The sequence below is a fragment of the Limanda limanda genome, chromosome 15 (genome assembly GCF_963576545.1).
Source record: "Limanda limanda chromosome 15, fLimLim1.1, whole genome shotgun sequence".
Taxonomy (NCBI): Eukaryota; Metazoa; Chordata; class Actinopteri; order Pleuronectiformes; family Pleuronectidae; genus Limanda; species Limanda limanda.
The window spans coordinates 14,853,770-14,871,451 of record NC_083650.1 but is presented as its reverse complement, the minus strand read 5'-3'; the positions used below and the strand labels follow the sequence as shown (position 1 = coordinate 14,871,451).

The following is a 17,682-nucleotide window of genomic DNA, read 5'->3' as shown; positions in this document are numbered from 1 at the left end:
AAAAAAATTGGTTTACATTTGTTTTCCCCAAGTGAAAACCAAAAATGTGGATTTATATTTTCAACCGAGTGCCAGTTCAAGACATAAAACGAAGCATTCCTTCTCATCAGGATAATGTGAACATCTGCACCACAGACGGGGGGGTAGACAAAGGTTATGAATCTCCCGTAGGAGAGGTTGTCATGACAACCGCATCCTCAAAGGCTATACGCCATAGTGCCGGAGTAATGTGGGGGACCCGATACAAGCTATACTAGGTTATTAGGTCATGTCAAGATCACAATGCTCAGAAAACCGTAATTAACTGGGTCATCGCTACATCTGGCAGGAAATCAAATTTAAAAATGAGGGGCTATTTTAATGTAATTTGCTGGGTGGGGGGTGGGGATGGGGGACAGGTGTGTTGAAATGCATATTGAAGACTAACAGATTAGACAGGAGCTGCATTTTTTTAATCTCTTTAGCTGACAAAACCCATTAAATGAACAGTAGATATCATACAGTCCAGTGCATCATCAGTGGAGCAGAGCCTCAGGGAAAATGATCATATATAAACAAGGAATGACACGTGAGAGCTTATTTATACATCAGTGTCTCAGAGGAAACAGAAAGACAATGAGCTTTAATGATGCTTGTGTGTGAGTTATTACACCCTTTAAAAATCCAAAATGAAACAGAAGTTCCCACTGTAAAAGATGCAAATATGTATGGTTTGGTCAAAATGTCAACAGATCGGTGTACACACAATGTTAAGGCACTTGCGTTGTAGCGTACAATGTAAAGCAAAATCAAAATCATTTCCCTGCATTTAAATGGTATAAAATCCTCAGAAAAAATAGGAATATCTTTAAATATATTAAGCATTAAAGGCACTAATTTCTCTCACATCAAAGGCAGAAGACTAATAATCATCTAATAGTTGTTATATATGAACTGTCAGATAGACCTAAACAAAGCAAAAATTCACAGTATGAAACAGCCACAGTAAAAATTTGGAGATAAGGTGTATAAACAAGATGGATTTTACAGGATACATGGAGCCACTGTTCTTGCAGTTTGCATATTAGGACAAGTCTTCATAAGGGAATCATGAGCCCAGACAGGTTGTGAAGCATTTCATCACAGCATCCCTGTGGGAAAAAGAAAAAGTGGAGAAAATGTCAAGTAAAAATAGCAACCAGCATTATTAACAATGAAATCAGGAAATGTAAGAAACAGGAAGGTGGGGGAGGCTGAGCATTAATCTAAAATTATCCAGGAAAAAATATAGCCAGTGGAGGCTAAACGTGGTCATGCATGTAAAATTAAAAGAGACAAAATAGCCACATTCCCCCTTTTGCTACGATGATTTGGGTGGGGCTGATCATGAATAAGTGAGTGTTTTGGCGGGGGAAGCACCACATGTTCCGAGTGATGGGGGGCTCTCCCTCTCCAGGTAGTCTGTGCTGAGGGATGATGCAATAGGAGCAATCGTCATGGCAACCGCGGACCGATGCCGGCTCCCTTGTTTCCCTTCACACCGTGTGCTCTTGCCATCAGTGTGTTGCTATGCAGACTTCGCCTTCAGCCACAGTCAAATTTCTGTGGAGGAGGTGTGAAGCCCGTCAAGGTTAAAAGGAGAAGTGGTGGTGGAGGGGTGCAGCCGGAGATGGCGGAGGAGGGGAGGTCGGTGGACGGACAGGAGGCTGGCTCCTTCAGACGCTCTAGTTTAGTCACTCCAACGTTTAAATCACTCAGCACAAGAGTCCTCATATTGTCCTTCAATACAGCACACAGTTTTTTTTGTTCTTTTATATAATCACTGGAGGTTTGATGATATTTTTGCTTCCCCCACCAAAAAAGCTTCAGATTAGATTATCAGAGAAACACCGGCTTGAAAGGAGTGTGGGAAGTGCACATGCAGCAGGTTTGAGTATCAGGTCTGGCATGGGCATGAGAGGTTATAAATAGGCAACTAGATAAAATACATTAAAGGATCAAGTCCATTGGCCATGTGGTGTTGTGAGCAGCCAGGTATCACAGTTTCTATGATGACAGACAGGGATGAAAGTATCGAATGCTTTTTTTATGCGTCACCCAGAGAAGTAAAGGCCTCAGCTCTAAATATACAGCTACTCTGTCCCAGCTTGACAAACAAAAGAGAGCTAAATGATGAAATCCAAATTAAATGAAAAATGGATTAAAGTAAGAAGCTTAAGAAGAGAGGGGGATAATATGTTGAAAATAAATGTAAGAAATAAAATAACAAAAGAATCCAACAAACAAATAACTGTGATTTCAATAGTCAGCCCCAGACATTTGCATTTCTGCATAGGAATTTGGTTTTTGAAGAGTGAACTGCGAAAAAGTCTTTGTCTCGGCTTTGTGTTGTCGTTAGCGTTTGTGTTGGGGGAGGGGGAGCTCGGGGCTGTTATAGTACGTCTCTCAGCTGTCAGAATGGATTATAGGGTTGCCCAAATACACAAGGCACTTTGTGGGGGCTGCACGGGGGCTCAGGACCTCTCACTAAATGAGTCATAACCCTGCTTACAGCTGGACTGACAAAACAACATCACACCTCATGCTTGGTTTGAGGAAAACACTGAAGTGGTTGTCCATATGGGACAAATGGAGAAGGGAATACCTGAGTATAGGAGGGTCTTTTTACCTCCACCAAGGGGGTTATGTTCCCTTACGTGTTTGTTTGTTTGTCTGTCAGTCAGATACAGATTTTTTTTTCCATTTTCTTTTTGAACATTCTCGTTGATTTCGCAGAAAGTTATTCATGGCTATTAATAAAAGAAATCAAGGACTTTTAGGGCACTGATGTTCATGACATCTAGTGAATTTAAATGTGGCCTCATAAGAGGACTGTCAAGAAATTACAAAACCAAAACCTGCATGTTTATAAGGCTATCTGGTTCTACACTGTGTATGATCTACAGTACAAACACAGCAAGTAACCTTAAACACAGATTTTTATTCTGGTATTTTTTGGCACCACAACCTATTTTACTTTAGATCTAATCAAAATGTTTATATAGTGCCAATGGAGCTTAACATAAGCCTTTCAACAACTAATGTAAAAGCTACATGGGGGGGTACTTTTGGTAAATCTGGCTGAAAGAGCATTATTCCACAAGAAAAGATTTCCTTTAGATATTATGGATAAAGCAAATAACATCACTGGGGTTCAGCACAGAGCAGTGAGAAACAACAAGCTGCCATTTGTTTGACGTAGAGCCTGCACTAGTCATAGGGGGGATTACAGCCATATGGTGGAGGCTACACTGTTGGGAGGTAAATAAAAACATGTTTTCATCAGAAGGGTCGCCCATGGTTTTCCCTCGTGTTTTCTGCATGAGGCGACACAGTGGCATTTGTAGACAGCACATGACCAAGATATAAATGGCAGATAAATTGTTTAAGATTTTATTATATTCTTGGACGTGGCTTAAGCGAAAGGCCAACACAGAGACGTCTATGTAACGGCTGCAGAGATGACACCTGAAGTTAGCATGCTAATCTGATAGCTCATATACATTATCAGATTGAACCCTATTATTCCCCAATCCATGCAGGTTTACCCACATATCAACAACTGCCCAACGCTGAGGTTAGATTTAATCAAGCTAATAGCTGATATTAACGTGAGGATAAGAGTTTTAAGTGGTTTGTGGGCCCATTCCCAGAACACGCACATGGCAGACTCTCCAGTGAATCCAGTATAAACAGAGAGGGCTGGTCAAAACGCATCATATTGTTTTTGCATGGTCCACTCGCCCACTGACCCAGTAGCCCACCATGATTTGTTCTGGTATGTCCGATGGCCATTCCGACCGTTGCACGGGGGCAAGGGATCAAAGAGTGTATTATCTTGTTTTCTTTTTAACAGAGTAACACTAAAATATTCAGCTTTTATGCTGCCTCCTATTTGTTTAGAGTATGCAAATGAACATGAGATAAAGGACATGTGCATTATAGACAAAACATAAATCATCTCATCTTACCTGGCAAATGGAATGTAAGAGATGCTATACCTGAAAGAGAAAATACAAAACATGGATGTTAATGTTATAGACAATTTACAGTATTATTATTCTGTATTATGACGCTGAGCAGGTTAAACACAGACTGATAAAAAACACTTATAGGTAATGTATGTGGACCTTAGATTTGCTTAATTTGGATTCTAAGTTGAAATGTATATTTCATTCTGTCTAGCCACTTCTATTAAATATTTACAGGACACCATTATTGGGCTGCCCTGCTACATAGATAGTCCATCACTATGGATACATTTTTTATGTAATTCAACAGGAAATATCTGGTATCATTAGAAATCCTAGGATGTTTACTTGAAATGAGTTTCAGTCTGGTATTATAATGCTTGTCTGCATTATGGGTTTGCAATGATGTGTCGTCTGAGAGATTAAGATTAAAAGCGGGGGGGAAAAAACTCCACATAGAAAAAGGGCCCAACATAGATTGAGGACTTTGCTATTTCATGAGCAACACACCAAAGTGTAAAATGTGTTTAATGCTCCACCAGGCAGTAAATCATTGGACTGAAGGGCCTTCGATGTTGCTCAGTGAGGAGATTAACCAAACATGAGGGTGAATGAAGTAGATACTCTGTAATCTTTGCACTAATGACTGTAGACAGACACCATGTCTAATACATACGATAATCTGTAGTGTGATCGCAACTTAAATTTAGCTTTAAAAAAAGCCCATGATCAGACACCTGATGTATTCGAAATATGTGAGGAATGTTGTTACAGTAGTTGAATCATTAACTACAGTCCAAGTGTGAGCATGACATCTTAATCGAACACTGGTTAACAGGGACCTTCTTCTGTTCCTTCTGAGCCAAATCAATTAAGTGCAGTTCACACTTTAAGTTCATGTTCTGAATGTCTAGACAACACAAGAAGCATAAACAAGAAAAATCAATAGCAATGTTTTTAGTATTAAATATCATACTGTCTGCCGTGCTCTATACAGAGTCAGTGTCAGCCAGTCGAGCCTCAGTGTCATATGGTCACTTGACAGAATTAAACCTGAGGACTGGACTTTGACCACCTCTCTAGCCTCTTTCATACAGAGATCCTGCTACATAGTCATTCAGAAGAGCCCTTGTTATTTCCCCTTTACTTGTTAACACTGAACCAAACAAGCCTACATACTGCTGTGTGATTTTAGATATCATGTTTGTGTTGTGTCAAAGTCTGTTTAACCATTGATTCCTTTAACCTTATCCCAACCACTACGGGGGATGCAACAACACAATTGGGGAAACAAGAATTCAACACAAAACCGGCTTGTTCTGTTCAGCTTAAACAAGTAAAGGCGGCATAATGATGCATCTTCTTAACAGTAATAGAGGCAGATAAAAGGGAGATAAAATAATCTATTTATTTCATTGAGTGTTTGTATGCTTTACACAGGCTGTAAAAAAAATAACGTTTGAATGTTGGTCGGTGGCTTATAACAGAACAACCTTCACACAGACGTGGGAGCACACTATGCCTCCGGTCTGTTATGAATGAGTCTGGGATGTGTGACTTGTGGTTACCATGACGATGCCTCTGAGAACGCAGACAGGGCGGAAGTGACTGTACAACATGTAGGTGCAAAAGCAGCGTTGTCACTGATGCACTGAAACTGTCCGCTCCTTGGAGTCTCTACTGTTTGTGTTTCCAGGCACATTCACACACTGAAACTCTTGTTACTTGTGTGCATATATGCTCAAATTCATGAACATACAAGTGCCGACATGCACAAGCACATCACTCACAGGTCTCATCATTCACTGCTGCGCTGCAGCTTAACCCGACTGACCCCTTTATTTTACATGCTTTAGTCTCAGTCAGCGGGTCAAAAAGACTCATTTAAAACAGTTTAAAAGTAGTGTGGACATACTGGACAATAACCAATAATTCCGATTTAAAATCTTCAATAAATTGTTTTATCTGAAAAGAAATGTCAGACAATGGACAGTCAGAGATAAAGGTCATGTGTTGTCTTGTCGACAAACCAATGCCCTAAGATATAGCGTGCAATCTATCTATCTACTGAAGAACTCTGTCTGTCTCTAAGTGGAATGCATATCTTGAGAACTATTTGTCTCATCAGCTTCACAATTGCAACATGTGCAGGGTTCAATGTCAATATGAATTTAATAAACAGGTAACAAGTGCTCTGGTCTAATCTAGGTGGAACTTAAGCACTTAACACTCTTCTATACAATTATATAATAATATAAACTTCAGGTTTGTATTTGTATATACATATTCTCACTGGACCATTTCTTTTTGCTTTTAGGTGGTTATTATGACAACAGAAAGAGCTGCATGTACGGCACATGATGAACACCCGTCCATCTCTACATGCCAGGGCAACAGATGTGACGCCGAACAAATAGGTCGACATTGATGTTGGCAATAAATCTAAAGTCTATAAATAAAATGACCTACTATGGTTACTAGCATGACCTACAGTACCTACCAATCTTATCACAACACCACGCAATCAAACTTATCTTAAGCACATATCACTGACTGATCAGAGAAACTGGGGAAATGTTTTAAAAAGAAATCACATTGTATAATAGCTGATTCTTATTATCAACATATTAAATTTGCATGGTATTACATTTACTCTGTTTGGTCAGAGTTAAAAACACCAATTTCCACTGAAACAGAGGGGAATTTCAGGTTAAGTGTGGTTGAAAGTGCACTGTGACAACGACTGTATAGGTAGAACCATGTATAGTTTAGCAGCGCCGTGCCAACAGGAGTAAGTCAGATTAAAGCATCAGCAGTGTGATTAACTCAACTCACGAACATTAAATAGGAGCCAAATGCAGCTGGAGCAAAGTTCTCTATCACAGAAAGACTACTGCTATCGAGTAGGTGTGAGTGATGAGTCAATTAATCACCAGCTGAAGTACAGTACAGCAGAGAGAGAGCTCAGAGACTCGGGAAACACTTACCACGTCATTGCCAAGAACTGCATGATACAGAAGATAATAGCCAGCCCCTTTTTATGCCACTGTAAAATAAAACACAGCGGTTATTCTGGTAGTTTAACACACTGCATTAAAACAATGACGAAAGTACAGTTATAAGCAATGTATTATCATCTTACCCAAAACACTGCACAAAGTGTTAAGACAAGGCAGAGCTGGTGGAAGAAGAAAGGAAGTGTAACAGTTGAGTTTTAAGTTGTCTACATCTTCACATCTGATTTCTTACTAGTTTGGCAGTAATTGCACGATTCTGTTTGTAACACAGATACTTTCCCATATAAACTGAAAGATGTATAAATATCCACTGATGTATAATAAGAGTTCAAAGTGTCAGTAAAACACAAAGTATTTACCAGCATAACAATGGTGGCTATCAGTCGTGTTGGTTCAAACATGCGCTTCAGCTGATTCAGTGGTCCCATCAGGAAGCAGGTGCTTTGGAAGAACAAAAAAACAAGCAGGCGAGTGAGATGTTATAAAGTCAATACAAGCATCAGAAACCTATCTGATGGCTCCGAAAATGCCAGGTTAGGCATCGGTGATAACACAAATCCATGTACCGCTTCAATATGATGTCCTTAAAGTAATATATGTTTCAACCACATAATACGGCAATTTCCTTTTCCTGGAAATAACTTCTTAAGAGCAGCAGTACTGCCAAAGCCAAGTACTTTTTTTTAGAAAGGCTGAGAAGTGATTTCCAGTAGTGTAGTGTTAGTAAGAGCTAACTTGTCAGCATTCACGTAAAAAGGCAACATGTACCATGTGCAAGATTCCAGCTTCAAGTTTGGAACTACTTAAAAAGTATTTTATAAATCACCTATTTTAATGAATTTGAACAGCTATTTAAAAGGGAGGTAATTGTATATTCCTAGATTCTAATTTTCAGTCATGACTATCAAACTAGATAATAAACTTCTAGTTCTATGGAATTCATTCTCTGTATGTATTTGAGCCAGGCCACTTTTTGCCATGTATACAAGGTTTTGATAGATTATAACAAACATCATCGTCCTTTTCAGCTATAACAATCACCGTTCACAAAACTCAGTATCAGGGGTCAAAAGCGAACCTCATCATCGAGGTGGATTTCAGAAGATTAATTTGCAGTCTGTGTTCACACACTGACACAAACACAATCAAATCTTTTCTGAGCGACAGAGTTGTCTGGCATGTAAAATGGATTTTACACTACATGTTGCACTTATTAGGAGGGGTAAATATTTCATGGCAGACACCACAATGACACATCTAACACCTCGTACATGATGCATGTATGACGTCAAGTTACTGTAACAAGACAAAGGCTTTCCCGCTTACGAGGCACACAGCTCTGAGGCTCAGGGACGCTGTGTGGGAAGAGGGAGCCTGCGGAGAGTCACATCTGTTAGATGAGACACAAGAGTAGTGTACGTTGACGCAAGCTCTCTCTACTGGTCCACTGAGAGGGATGGCTGCTTTTTTTCAACTGAGTGCGACAGAGACACGAATGACACATACAGAACACACAGACACATTGCTGCTGCTGCCATTAGAGGGAAGGAAATCAGTCATCTATATATGGTTGTCTATGTTCCCCATTGGTCAACTATGTACATTGCAACTCCATAGGGTCATACTATCGACAGAAAATGACACATGTCGTGATACATTTTAATGTTATTTTGAGCTCAACTAATATGACTTTTGAGGACTGATGCCGATATTAGAGAGTAAAAAAAGGAGATAGATAAAAGATGATATTATAATGCCAAATGCAGTACTTGCAAAGATTACTTTATCAAACCCTTTTGACAATTAACTATAATTGATATTTTATTGTTCAACCAAAACTTTATAATAAAAACTATAACTATAAAAAAACTAACAAACACTAATCAAACCAACAACATACCACTTGAAAACTGAAATATACAAATATTTTTCTGTAAAATGTAAAAATAAGTGCACTTCATTTCTGCATTGTTTATCCTGTAAAATAAACGTGAATTTAGTATAAAATATGTGTATGAAAGGCTCATATTAGCCAATATTATCGGACAACCTATAAATCAGTCATATGTATTTTTGACAAGACCTTCCACTTCTGGGTAAAATGAACCAATAGTCGCTATACTTACAAAGTCACAAACACATGAAACCCTGTTTAAACTACTTAAAGTATAACGCTAGTTTGCTTTAGATCAGTGACCTGGGTTATGAGAGAAGAAGATGACCCTGTTTCTTGATGCATCCAAACCATCTGGACACATGATATGTGAAAACAGAGACCACCCTGAAAGCAGACTCTTCAACGGTTCACTGTCTCTTAACCGTGTCCAAGACATCATGATTAGGTTCACACCTTGGACTATCTTACATAAATCATTGATGATGTTTTAAAATCCAGTCGTGTGATGATATCTATTTAGGAAAGAACTATAATCTTAATTAACCATTGTATTAAAATGAGAAAAATATCAGCTATAGAGATAAGAAGTGTTGAAATGTCAGTGTAGCAGATCTGATCTTACAGAGGCTGACTGTATACATGTCGGTTTAAAACTTTTAGACTGATTTTAGAATCAAAACCATATAATTATTGCGTTTGGTTTGATGTTAATTTAAATAATGTAAAATAATGATTAGAAGCCACCTTTGAAGGGGCACTGTAATGACTCCCTGTGACTGGGAGGAAATGTACCTTGCAGGCTTCTATGAGAGAGGGGACATTATTTAGGTCATATACTGTAACAGAATAACTATATTGGTGAGCGATCTTCTCATAGAGATTGTTGGGGAAACAAAACAGTTAAGAGACAGAGACAGCTCTGTCCCCTCTGACCATCGTCCCTTTATCCGAATCACTTTCACACCACATATAATTAAGCAGAATTAATCTCATAATAATAATCAGCATCACAATGTGCAGTAATCTCCATATGTGATTGGAATGTCGGCTTTTTTGCATCAAAATAGTGCAATCCCTGTTCAGAGATAAACCCGTCTAACTAGTTTCTGTGATTCATGCAGGGATTAACAGTCTCTGCTTTCTATTTGATAAAGAGGCAGCTACACTTACACGTCTTCTAGTGTATGAGTATTGTCTATGACTTCAACACTCTGTTAGCAAGCCCAGTTTTACCATTAGATGGGTTAACACCCTTTTTATGTGACCTTTTGCAAAGCAGTCTTTATGTTTGGGTTTACTAAGTGAATGTGATCACAAAGGCAGTTTATCAATTTCAATTGAAGCTATAAAAATACTTGATACTGATTTGTTCAATCATTTAGATTATGATTTTGGCCGTAAACTGAGCTGGTGGATGCAAATGTTTATCATAAATATATAAAATGAAAATAATTAACAAATCAGAATGAAAACCTCATGGTTCCTGAGACAACAAGCTCCTTGGAAAAAAGGGCTGAGAAAGTAAATAAAAGGAATGACTACTTGATGTTTCTTCTTTACTAACAGCTTACAAGTTAAACTTGGAGACATGTGTAGCCCTGCCAAGGATGACTGTAATAAGGTGTGACGTTGTGTTTTAATCTTTTTTAATCTAATTTTTTGTTGTTTTCTGGCAGTGCTTCACAATGGTGAGTAATAAATTGCATCAAGTTAGAACTCAGACCAGCCAAACATCAGATGGTCTTACCTGAAAAGAGCTGCCAAATTCCCTATTGTGTAGAACACAGCGAAGAGCTTGATTCCATTTGGAAGGAACAGCAATGCTGAGCCCTGTTAAAGCAAAATAATCTGTCAGCTACACATACAAATGTCACCACACATTCACTGAGAGGTAACTGACAAATGAAATCTTATATGAACTTTAATACTGGAGTCTTTATACAAATGTAACGGTTACATATTTCTTCATGTTTTGCTGTAACAAAACTCAAACCTTTAGCTCTTCTACGGTGTTACTGAAACAAAACCACATATAATGGTCTTACGCTAGTGCTAAAGCCCCACAGGGCTATGTTTAAGAATCAATGGCTTGATTATATTAAAATCCAAAAGCAAAGAGACATCATGAGTTGTTTTTAGGTTATGAGTTGTTTAGTTGACAGATGCACAGAGATCTCCTGACTGTGACTTTCACCAGCAGGCCTCCACAGAGAGCTGGTGTTGGGGGTTTGTCCGTGTTAATTACAACTACGTGGTGGCTTCTGTGTTATCAGCAAGCGACTTCCTGTCCTCTCAACCGCAAGACTACAAACTGAACCTCTCAGTGACGTTAAGCCGCGCTATGTGTCAATGTTGCACAAGTGATGTGTCAATCGCTTTAATATGCAAGTCAGGCATTAAAAGGGGAATCTGTTTTGATGAAAGTGGCTGCAGTAATTGTAGTGTATTCCTAGATTTATTGTTTTGTTATGACGGTCAAACTAGATAACAAGATAAGTTCAATAGCATCATTCTCTGCAAGGGTTTAACCTGAGCCGGGCCGTACAAAAAATGCCGATTTCAGAAATGAACTCCAGACTTTCACATATGGAGAAAGCAGCAGGAGATTCTCCGGTCAGACGCGTTCACAACAACACAAACATCTCCCTCCATGGCATGGCAGAAACGTCATGAACACCCCCCCAATCGTTCCCTGTGAATTCTCCTGAGGTTGTCCTGTTGTGTTCTCACATCACGGTTAAATAAGACATTTGCTTTCTAACACACTACCCCTTTAGAGAATTTCAGGTGATTATCCGGAGTTCAGTGATTGTCTGAACGCAGGAAATTATAGCAATTTTTACTTCCACACAGGTAAAACCTATACTTTTGAATGCAATGGTATTGTATTGGTGTTCCCTATCGGCCGATATGCAAAATCCAGGTATCAGAAACATTATCTTGGAGGGAGAATAATTGTATCATAAAAACAAAACAGCTGCTTTTTTGATAAAAGTTTCAAAGGGCAGAGACACTCACGAGTATTGAGCACAGGATGCCTCCAGCAAAGCATATGACAAACCATTTGACCCTGGTGCTGTAGCTGAGAGTGGAGGCATCGAGGACCTGGGGAGAACAATGAGAGGATGTCACAAGACATGCACAAATACCAGCGAGCTTCCTTCTCATGATTTACACCATGTCAGCCGGAGCCAGGCTAATAACACCCAGCTGCAGAGAGAACTCGGGACACACACACAGGACTGATAGAAGAGTTATACATGATGACTCAGCGCTCTGTAGCTGCTATAGTATCAAACTGTAACGGGTCGTCTGCACAGAACCACGTAAACATCAGAGACTTTCACTTTAACAACTAGCACCACGTCACATAAAAGCACAACAAGGTCCAAGACTTCGCCTTACCTCGTCTCCTTCTCACCGTGAACGCGTGTAAAGAAATTACAAATAAACAAAGCACAAACATTTCATTAAACACGTTACAGGAGAATGTGACAGCTAGCTTAAAACCAACATGTAAACAGCCCTGTTTAGCTAAATGTCAAACTGTGGCTAGCTGACATTTGTGCTGACGGAGTACAAGCTAACGAAAGTAAAACAACAATGACATTAATGGCAGATAAACACAGTGACTGCGAGTATACAACTGGCTAAAGACACACACACACACAGAGATAACTTTTTATGAAGTTTTCTCCATTGGCACGACGTTAGCATTAGCATAGCGGGCAGAGATCCAGGCGCTACCTGAGCGGTGAGCCCCAGCTCCTCGTTCTCCTCTCGGCCGCTCAGCACACGACGAAGCTTGTCCATGGCGGAAGGAAACAGCTCAGAAAACACGGGGCTCGGCTGGAGGTTCTGTGACTTCACTCGCAGTTCGTCCGCTCATCTACGAGTTCACACCGCAGCAGATAGCGACAGCGACTCGGACTTCCTGTACGGCGCTGTTCTGTCAGAGCTGACCCGGGATCGGTTTGTCCGCGCCCTCGCGTCGCGGTAACTGTGCGGAGCAACCGTCACACACTGACCGCAGATCAGCGCAGCGGGGAAACGTCATCGTGGTGCTGCCTTCCAGTGCAGTCGGAAATAAGGTAATTCCTTCAGGGATGTGATTTACAATTCATTTGAAGGGTAAACACCTGCTTTTGTATTTATATGTTCCAGTCGGACACACTTAAGATATTTCACACATTCTCTAAGTTTTATAAGAGAAATAGATATAAAGTTTTTACTGGTATTATGTTTTAGTCTGTTAACTTATTTTAGGGTTCAGTTTGTATAATTTAGTGAGAAATAGTGGTGAAGTTGCATGTTGCAGCAGAAAGCCCTCACCCCCCCCTCCCTGTAAAACATGAAAGATAACCTGTGGGAGCCTTCAGTTGTCATTAAAACTCAAAAGTTGTTTAGTTTGTCCAGTGTGGGCTACTGTAAAAAAACATGGTGGCCTCCGTAGAGAGGACCCGCTCTCGATGTAAATATAAAGTATTTAAATATAAAGGTCCCATTCTAGGGTAAAGAAAACAACAATTCACACAATATTGATGAAGCACATCAGTGAAAACCTCACCAGGATTATTTTATATTCACTTTCCGCCAATAGATCCCTTTCAACTAAATCTTACACACTTAACCTTTAAGATAGACAGACAGACAGACAGACAGACAGACAGACAGACAGACAGACAGACAGACAGACAGACAGACAGACAGACAGACAGACAGACAGACAGACAGACAGACAGACAGACAGACAGACAGACAGACAGACAGACAGATAGATAGATAGATAGATAGATAGATAGATAGATAGATAGATAGATAGATAGATAGATAGATAGATAGATAGATAGATAGATAGATAGATAGGTAGGTAGATCTGCTGATTTATTGATTGGTTGATTGATAACACACTAAACAAGATGTACAAATATAAGATCAAAACTATAAAAACATAAAAACTATGTTTGGTATGATTTACAAGTGCACATCATTGAATCAGGAAGTGTGCACAGATGCTGGACATATAATCGGCCCCTGTGTGCTTGTAATTGTGGTCCCTTCATGACCCCTCATTTAGAAAAATTCTAGATCCGCCACTGCTTCAAATCTCCAACCGTCACCTCTTGGGTATGCTCTCTGCTTGTCCTTCACTTTGTCGCCACCCAGTGGAAAGAAGATGGCATGACAGGAGTGGCAGTACAGTAGGGTACTAAACTACAGTACGTTCTCCTGACATGACGTTCATTCATGGTTTTCTGGATTGTTCCAGCTTATTCCAAACATAATTTTGTCCATACAAATAGTGTCACTCTTTTTATCACAAATAGTTCAATAAATAACTTTTTATGTTGAAAGATATGGGCTGAGTAATTCAGCAGAATAACGGGAACCACACAAGATACAGCAAGGGGGAGATCTAGACTTTATGTCACTCTGTCCTCTTGAGGGACACAATCATTGACCTGCAGCTTTTTATGTGTATACCAGAAGAAGTCTTTATTTTATTTAACTTTAAACACAGAGTTCTTACTGACACAAGAGTGAGCCAACACAATCAGGAGGAAAGGGTGGTACTGAAAACACACAACAAAATCCTTTGCCAGTAGAGGAGGATGCAGGTTAGTCTGTAAAATCAAGTGATACTTGATAGTGAAAATTAATAAAAAATGTACATAAAGCACTTTTTTCATATATCCACTTTTCTTTACTCACTTGAAATGTCACATTATCTTGGATATACTTGGAAGTTAAATTAAATTTGCATTTTCTTATCCTTTTTCTGGGTTTCTCTTTCACTTGTCTTTGCGCATAATTACAAGCCATTCCATTGAGGGTTTGAGAGGAGTCTAGAGGATGAAAGTATTTATTTTGTCACATAACTGTGATTAAAGTTTGTAATCTCAATTTGTGCCTCTTTTTATTTTCCGATGAATTTGTCACCTAACCCCGGATTATCAGGTTTAAACCAATCCTTAAATTTGGAGCAAATGTGAAAAATAATAAACGAGTAACTATGTATTATGGTCACTCTTGATGCTTTTAAGACTTTTAAATGAAATCTACTCGGAAGATTGATCATACAGTGTTTATCTAATATTGTTTCCCTTTGGCCAAGTATGTGGTATAGAATAGATTTTAATATCAATGTTACTTGGTTAAATAAAGGACTTTTTTTTAAATTGGTCCATTTGCTAATTGCCCAATGTATACCATAGAATATATAAAAATATTAGGTTCCAGTTCACGTCCCCATCATGTCCTCACTGACCAGCAAACTGTTTCTGACTTTACCGTTTAAATGTTCTAATGCTCTAAACGTTTGTTGTTTCTGCTGTGCACTCAGTGAGATTGCTCAGAGCGTAACCCTGGAAACCATCCAGACATTAGTGTTTAACAACCAATGTGTCTGAAAGGTAAGTCTCTCCTGTGATTATGTGAAATTACTAAAATGATGATTGTTGTTTGCGGATGTTTTTATTTTGCCTCACAGCTCAGTCAAGAACACAAGGAGCCTGATGCACATCGGCAGACAGACCTTTAACAATCTACCCAAGCTTTACATTACCTGTGAGAGACGAGCTGAATTTATATATAATTTTTAGATTTAAAAGGTGTAAATCTGTTTGTCAACACATAACGATATATTTCTCTTTTACAAACACAAATAAAAGTTTCTCATTGTATTAAACACAGTAAAAAAATAATTTCCATTTGGTTTTCATTGAAGGGGAAACAAACATGATTTCTTTGTCCCTTTAATAGGAGCATATCAAACACTGGGATCACAGTTTTCCCTGACATAACCTCTATCCATTCTCTTGAATCAGAGTTCAAGTAAATCTGTTGCGTAAGTTGTGACAAATACAAAATAAAGATGCGCGTAACCATGAACACCTCACATTGCATTCAACTGTCTGCTACTGCAGGGATATCTGTGACAACCTCCCTCTACTGGAAATATCTCCAAAACGCTTTTATTGGTTTGACTAAAGAATACATTACAATGTAAGTGATTCAAGAGAAGAATAAATGTTTATTTTATTATGCACATTTATTTATAACCTTGTGACTTCCAGGAAGCTGTATAACAAGGGGATCAGAGAAATGCAAGACCACGCCTTCAATGGGACAAAGATAGATAAACTGTATTTTCCCACATTACATTTGTTCCCCAAAATAAATGATTTCAGTCTTGTCTCCTCTTTCATCGTTAAAGTTTCTTCCCCTCCCCTTCATTCAGTGTTAAGAACAACCCAAACCTCAGAGTGATCCGAAGAGACGCTTTCAAAGGAGCCACAGGCCCTGGAGTCTTGTAAGTGATATTCCTAAAACCTCTCGGGAGCCACTTAATGTGACATTTATTTGCTTTGATTTATTTGAGACGGGAAGAGAGAAGATGTTTGTCACATTGACCGTACAACTCATAGACATTCTGTATACTCAATGAGTGGATAGGGTCATTTTGACAGACTCTGCTGCACAATGCTCACAAACAGGCGTCTACACCCCCCTCTCCATGTGACTGCTGCAGCATCATATTCTTAAGTGTTCACTCTGTTATTTCTCAGGGACGTTTCAGCGACACCCCTCTTAAAGTTATCACCACAGGGGCTGGAGTCGGTCCTGGTGTTGTTGGCTCAGTCAGCGTACGCCTTGAAAAGTCTGCAGCCTCTGCAGGGAATGAGCAGCCTGCAAGAGGCCCACCTCACATACAACAGTCACTGCTGAGCTCTGCTGAGCTGGGATGCACAAAGCATTGCACTGAGCATTGCACAGGTTAATCAAGGATTGTTTTTTCATGCATTATCTCAGCCTATCTCACTAGTCACTAGAATGGCACTCAGGAAAGCGCATATAGGCCTAACATCCATCATCTATAACACTTGTCCTTAAGAATCCCAGCTGATATTTCCAAACATATCTACAACATGAGAACTACTATAGTATCCCACACAAGTGTTTGCATGTCTGAAATATTAAGAGACTGCATTATTTCTTTCTATTGCTCCAGGGTCTTTCCTCCCATCAATTCCTGTGCCAACCTTTTCCTCTATGCCATCTTCACCAAGGCTTTCAGAAAGGACGTGTATCGGCTCATGAGTGCCATGGGCTGCTGCAAGAGCAAGGCCAGCATTTAGCGTATGAAGGCCTACTGCTCTGAAAATGCAATCAAGAGCAATATGGGACCCGAAAATAAAAGATCTCACACGGGAGGCGCCTGCTGCCGTGCTGCAGTAGAGTTATGACCCTAAAGAGAAGGGCGAGCTCACCTATAACCAGCAAGGCAACAAGAGACATACAGCATATGACTGATTTTGATTGATAATGGGGTAAAATGACAAGAGAGACTGACGATAAACAATTCATAGTGGATTTAATGCAAAAGTTGCTGGTCATTTATCATGTTGGGACTGTTGGATGTGTTTTTCTTTTGATAATAAAATGTATCATTAGCTTACTTAGTAAAAGCTCTGGTACCTATGCTGTGGGAGTGGTTGCACAGGTCCAACTGATAACATTGATGATGAATCTGTTAATTTAAGTATCCCAGTGGGCCCTGGAACTGGTAAGTTTAAATGGAATGCAGATCAATGGCTTTAATCCTAGGCTTTCATGCTTATCACGTGTCTAAATGTGTGCTGTGAACAAAAGAAAGGTGGACATTAATAAACAGACGAAAGCTCCAGAGCAGCCACTAGATGGACCTATAGTGGTGAGAAACAGACATTTTCTGATTGATCGTCTCCATCACCTCTTAGTGGGTATAAAGTGGAAACCT

At 39.4% G+C, this 17,682-nt stretch overlaps 1 protein-coding gene and 1 pseudogene across 1 annotated transcript; one reads left to right on the top strand and one right to left on the bottom strand.

The window, feature by feature from the left end:
• Positions 1-430: 430 nt before the first annotated feature.
• Positions 431-12,879, bottom strand: sft2d1 (SFT2 domain containing 1). The gene is made up of 8 exons (XM_061087555.1): positions 12,651-12,879; positions 11,922-12,008; positions 10,651-10,733; positions 7,366-7,447; positions 7,132-7,167; positions 6,977-7,035; positions 3,990-4,019; positions 431-1,130 (listed from the first exon to the last, which is right to left on the bottom strand). The coding sequence occupies exons 1-8, from the start codon at positions 12,714-12,716 to the stop codon at positions 1,088-1,090; spliced, it is 486 nt and encodes a 161-aa protein (XP_060943538.1). The 5' UTR covers positions 12,717-12,879; the 3' UTR covers positions 431-1,087.
• On the top strand, positions 12,715-17,149 carry LOC133021023 (lutropin-choriogonadotropic hormone receptor-like; annotated as a pseudogene).
• Positions 17,150-17,682: the final 533 nt, after the last annotated feature.

Coding starts and splice junctions, on each gene's coding strand:
- sft2d1 (XM_061087555.1), bottom strand. CDS start 12,716: ATGGACAAGCTTCGTCGTGTGCTGAGCGGCCGAGAGGAGAACGAGGAG. Junction 4,020..6,976: donor CAGTTCTTGGCAATGACGTG/GTAAGTGTTTCC, acceptor TTTCTCTTTCAG/GTATAGCATCTCTTACATTC. Junction 1,131..3,989: donor TCTTACATTCCATTTGCCAG/GTAAGATGAGAT, acceptor TTTTTCCCACAG/GGATGCTGTGATGAAATGCT.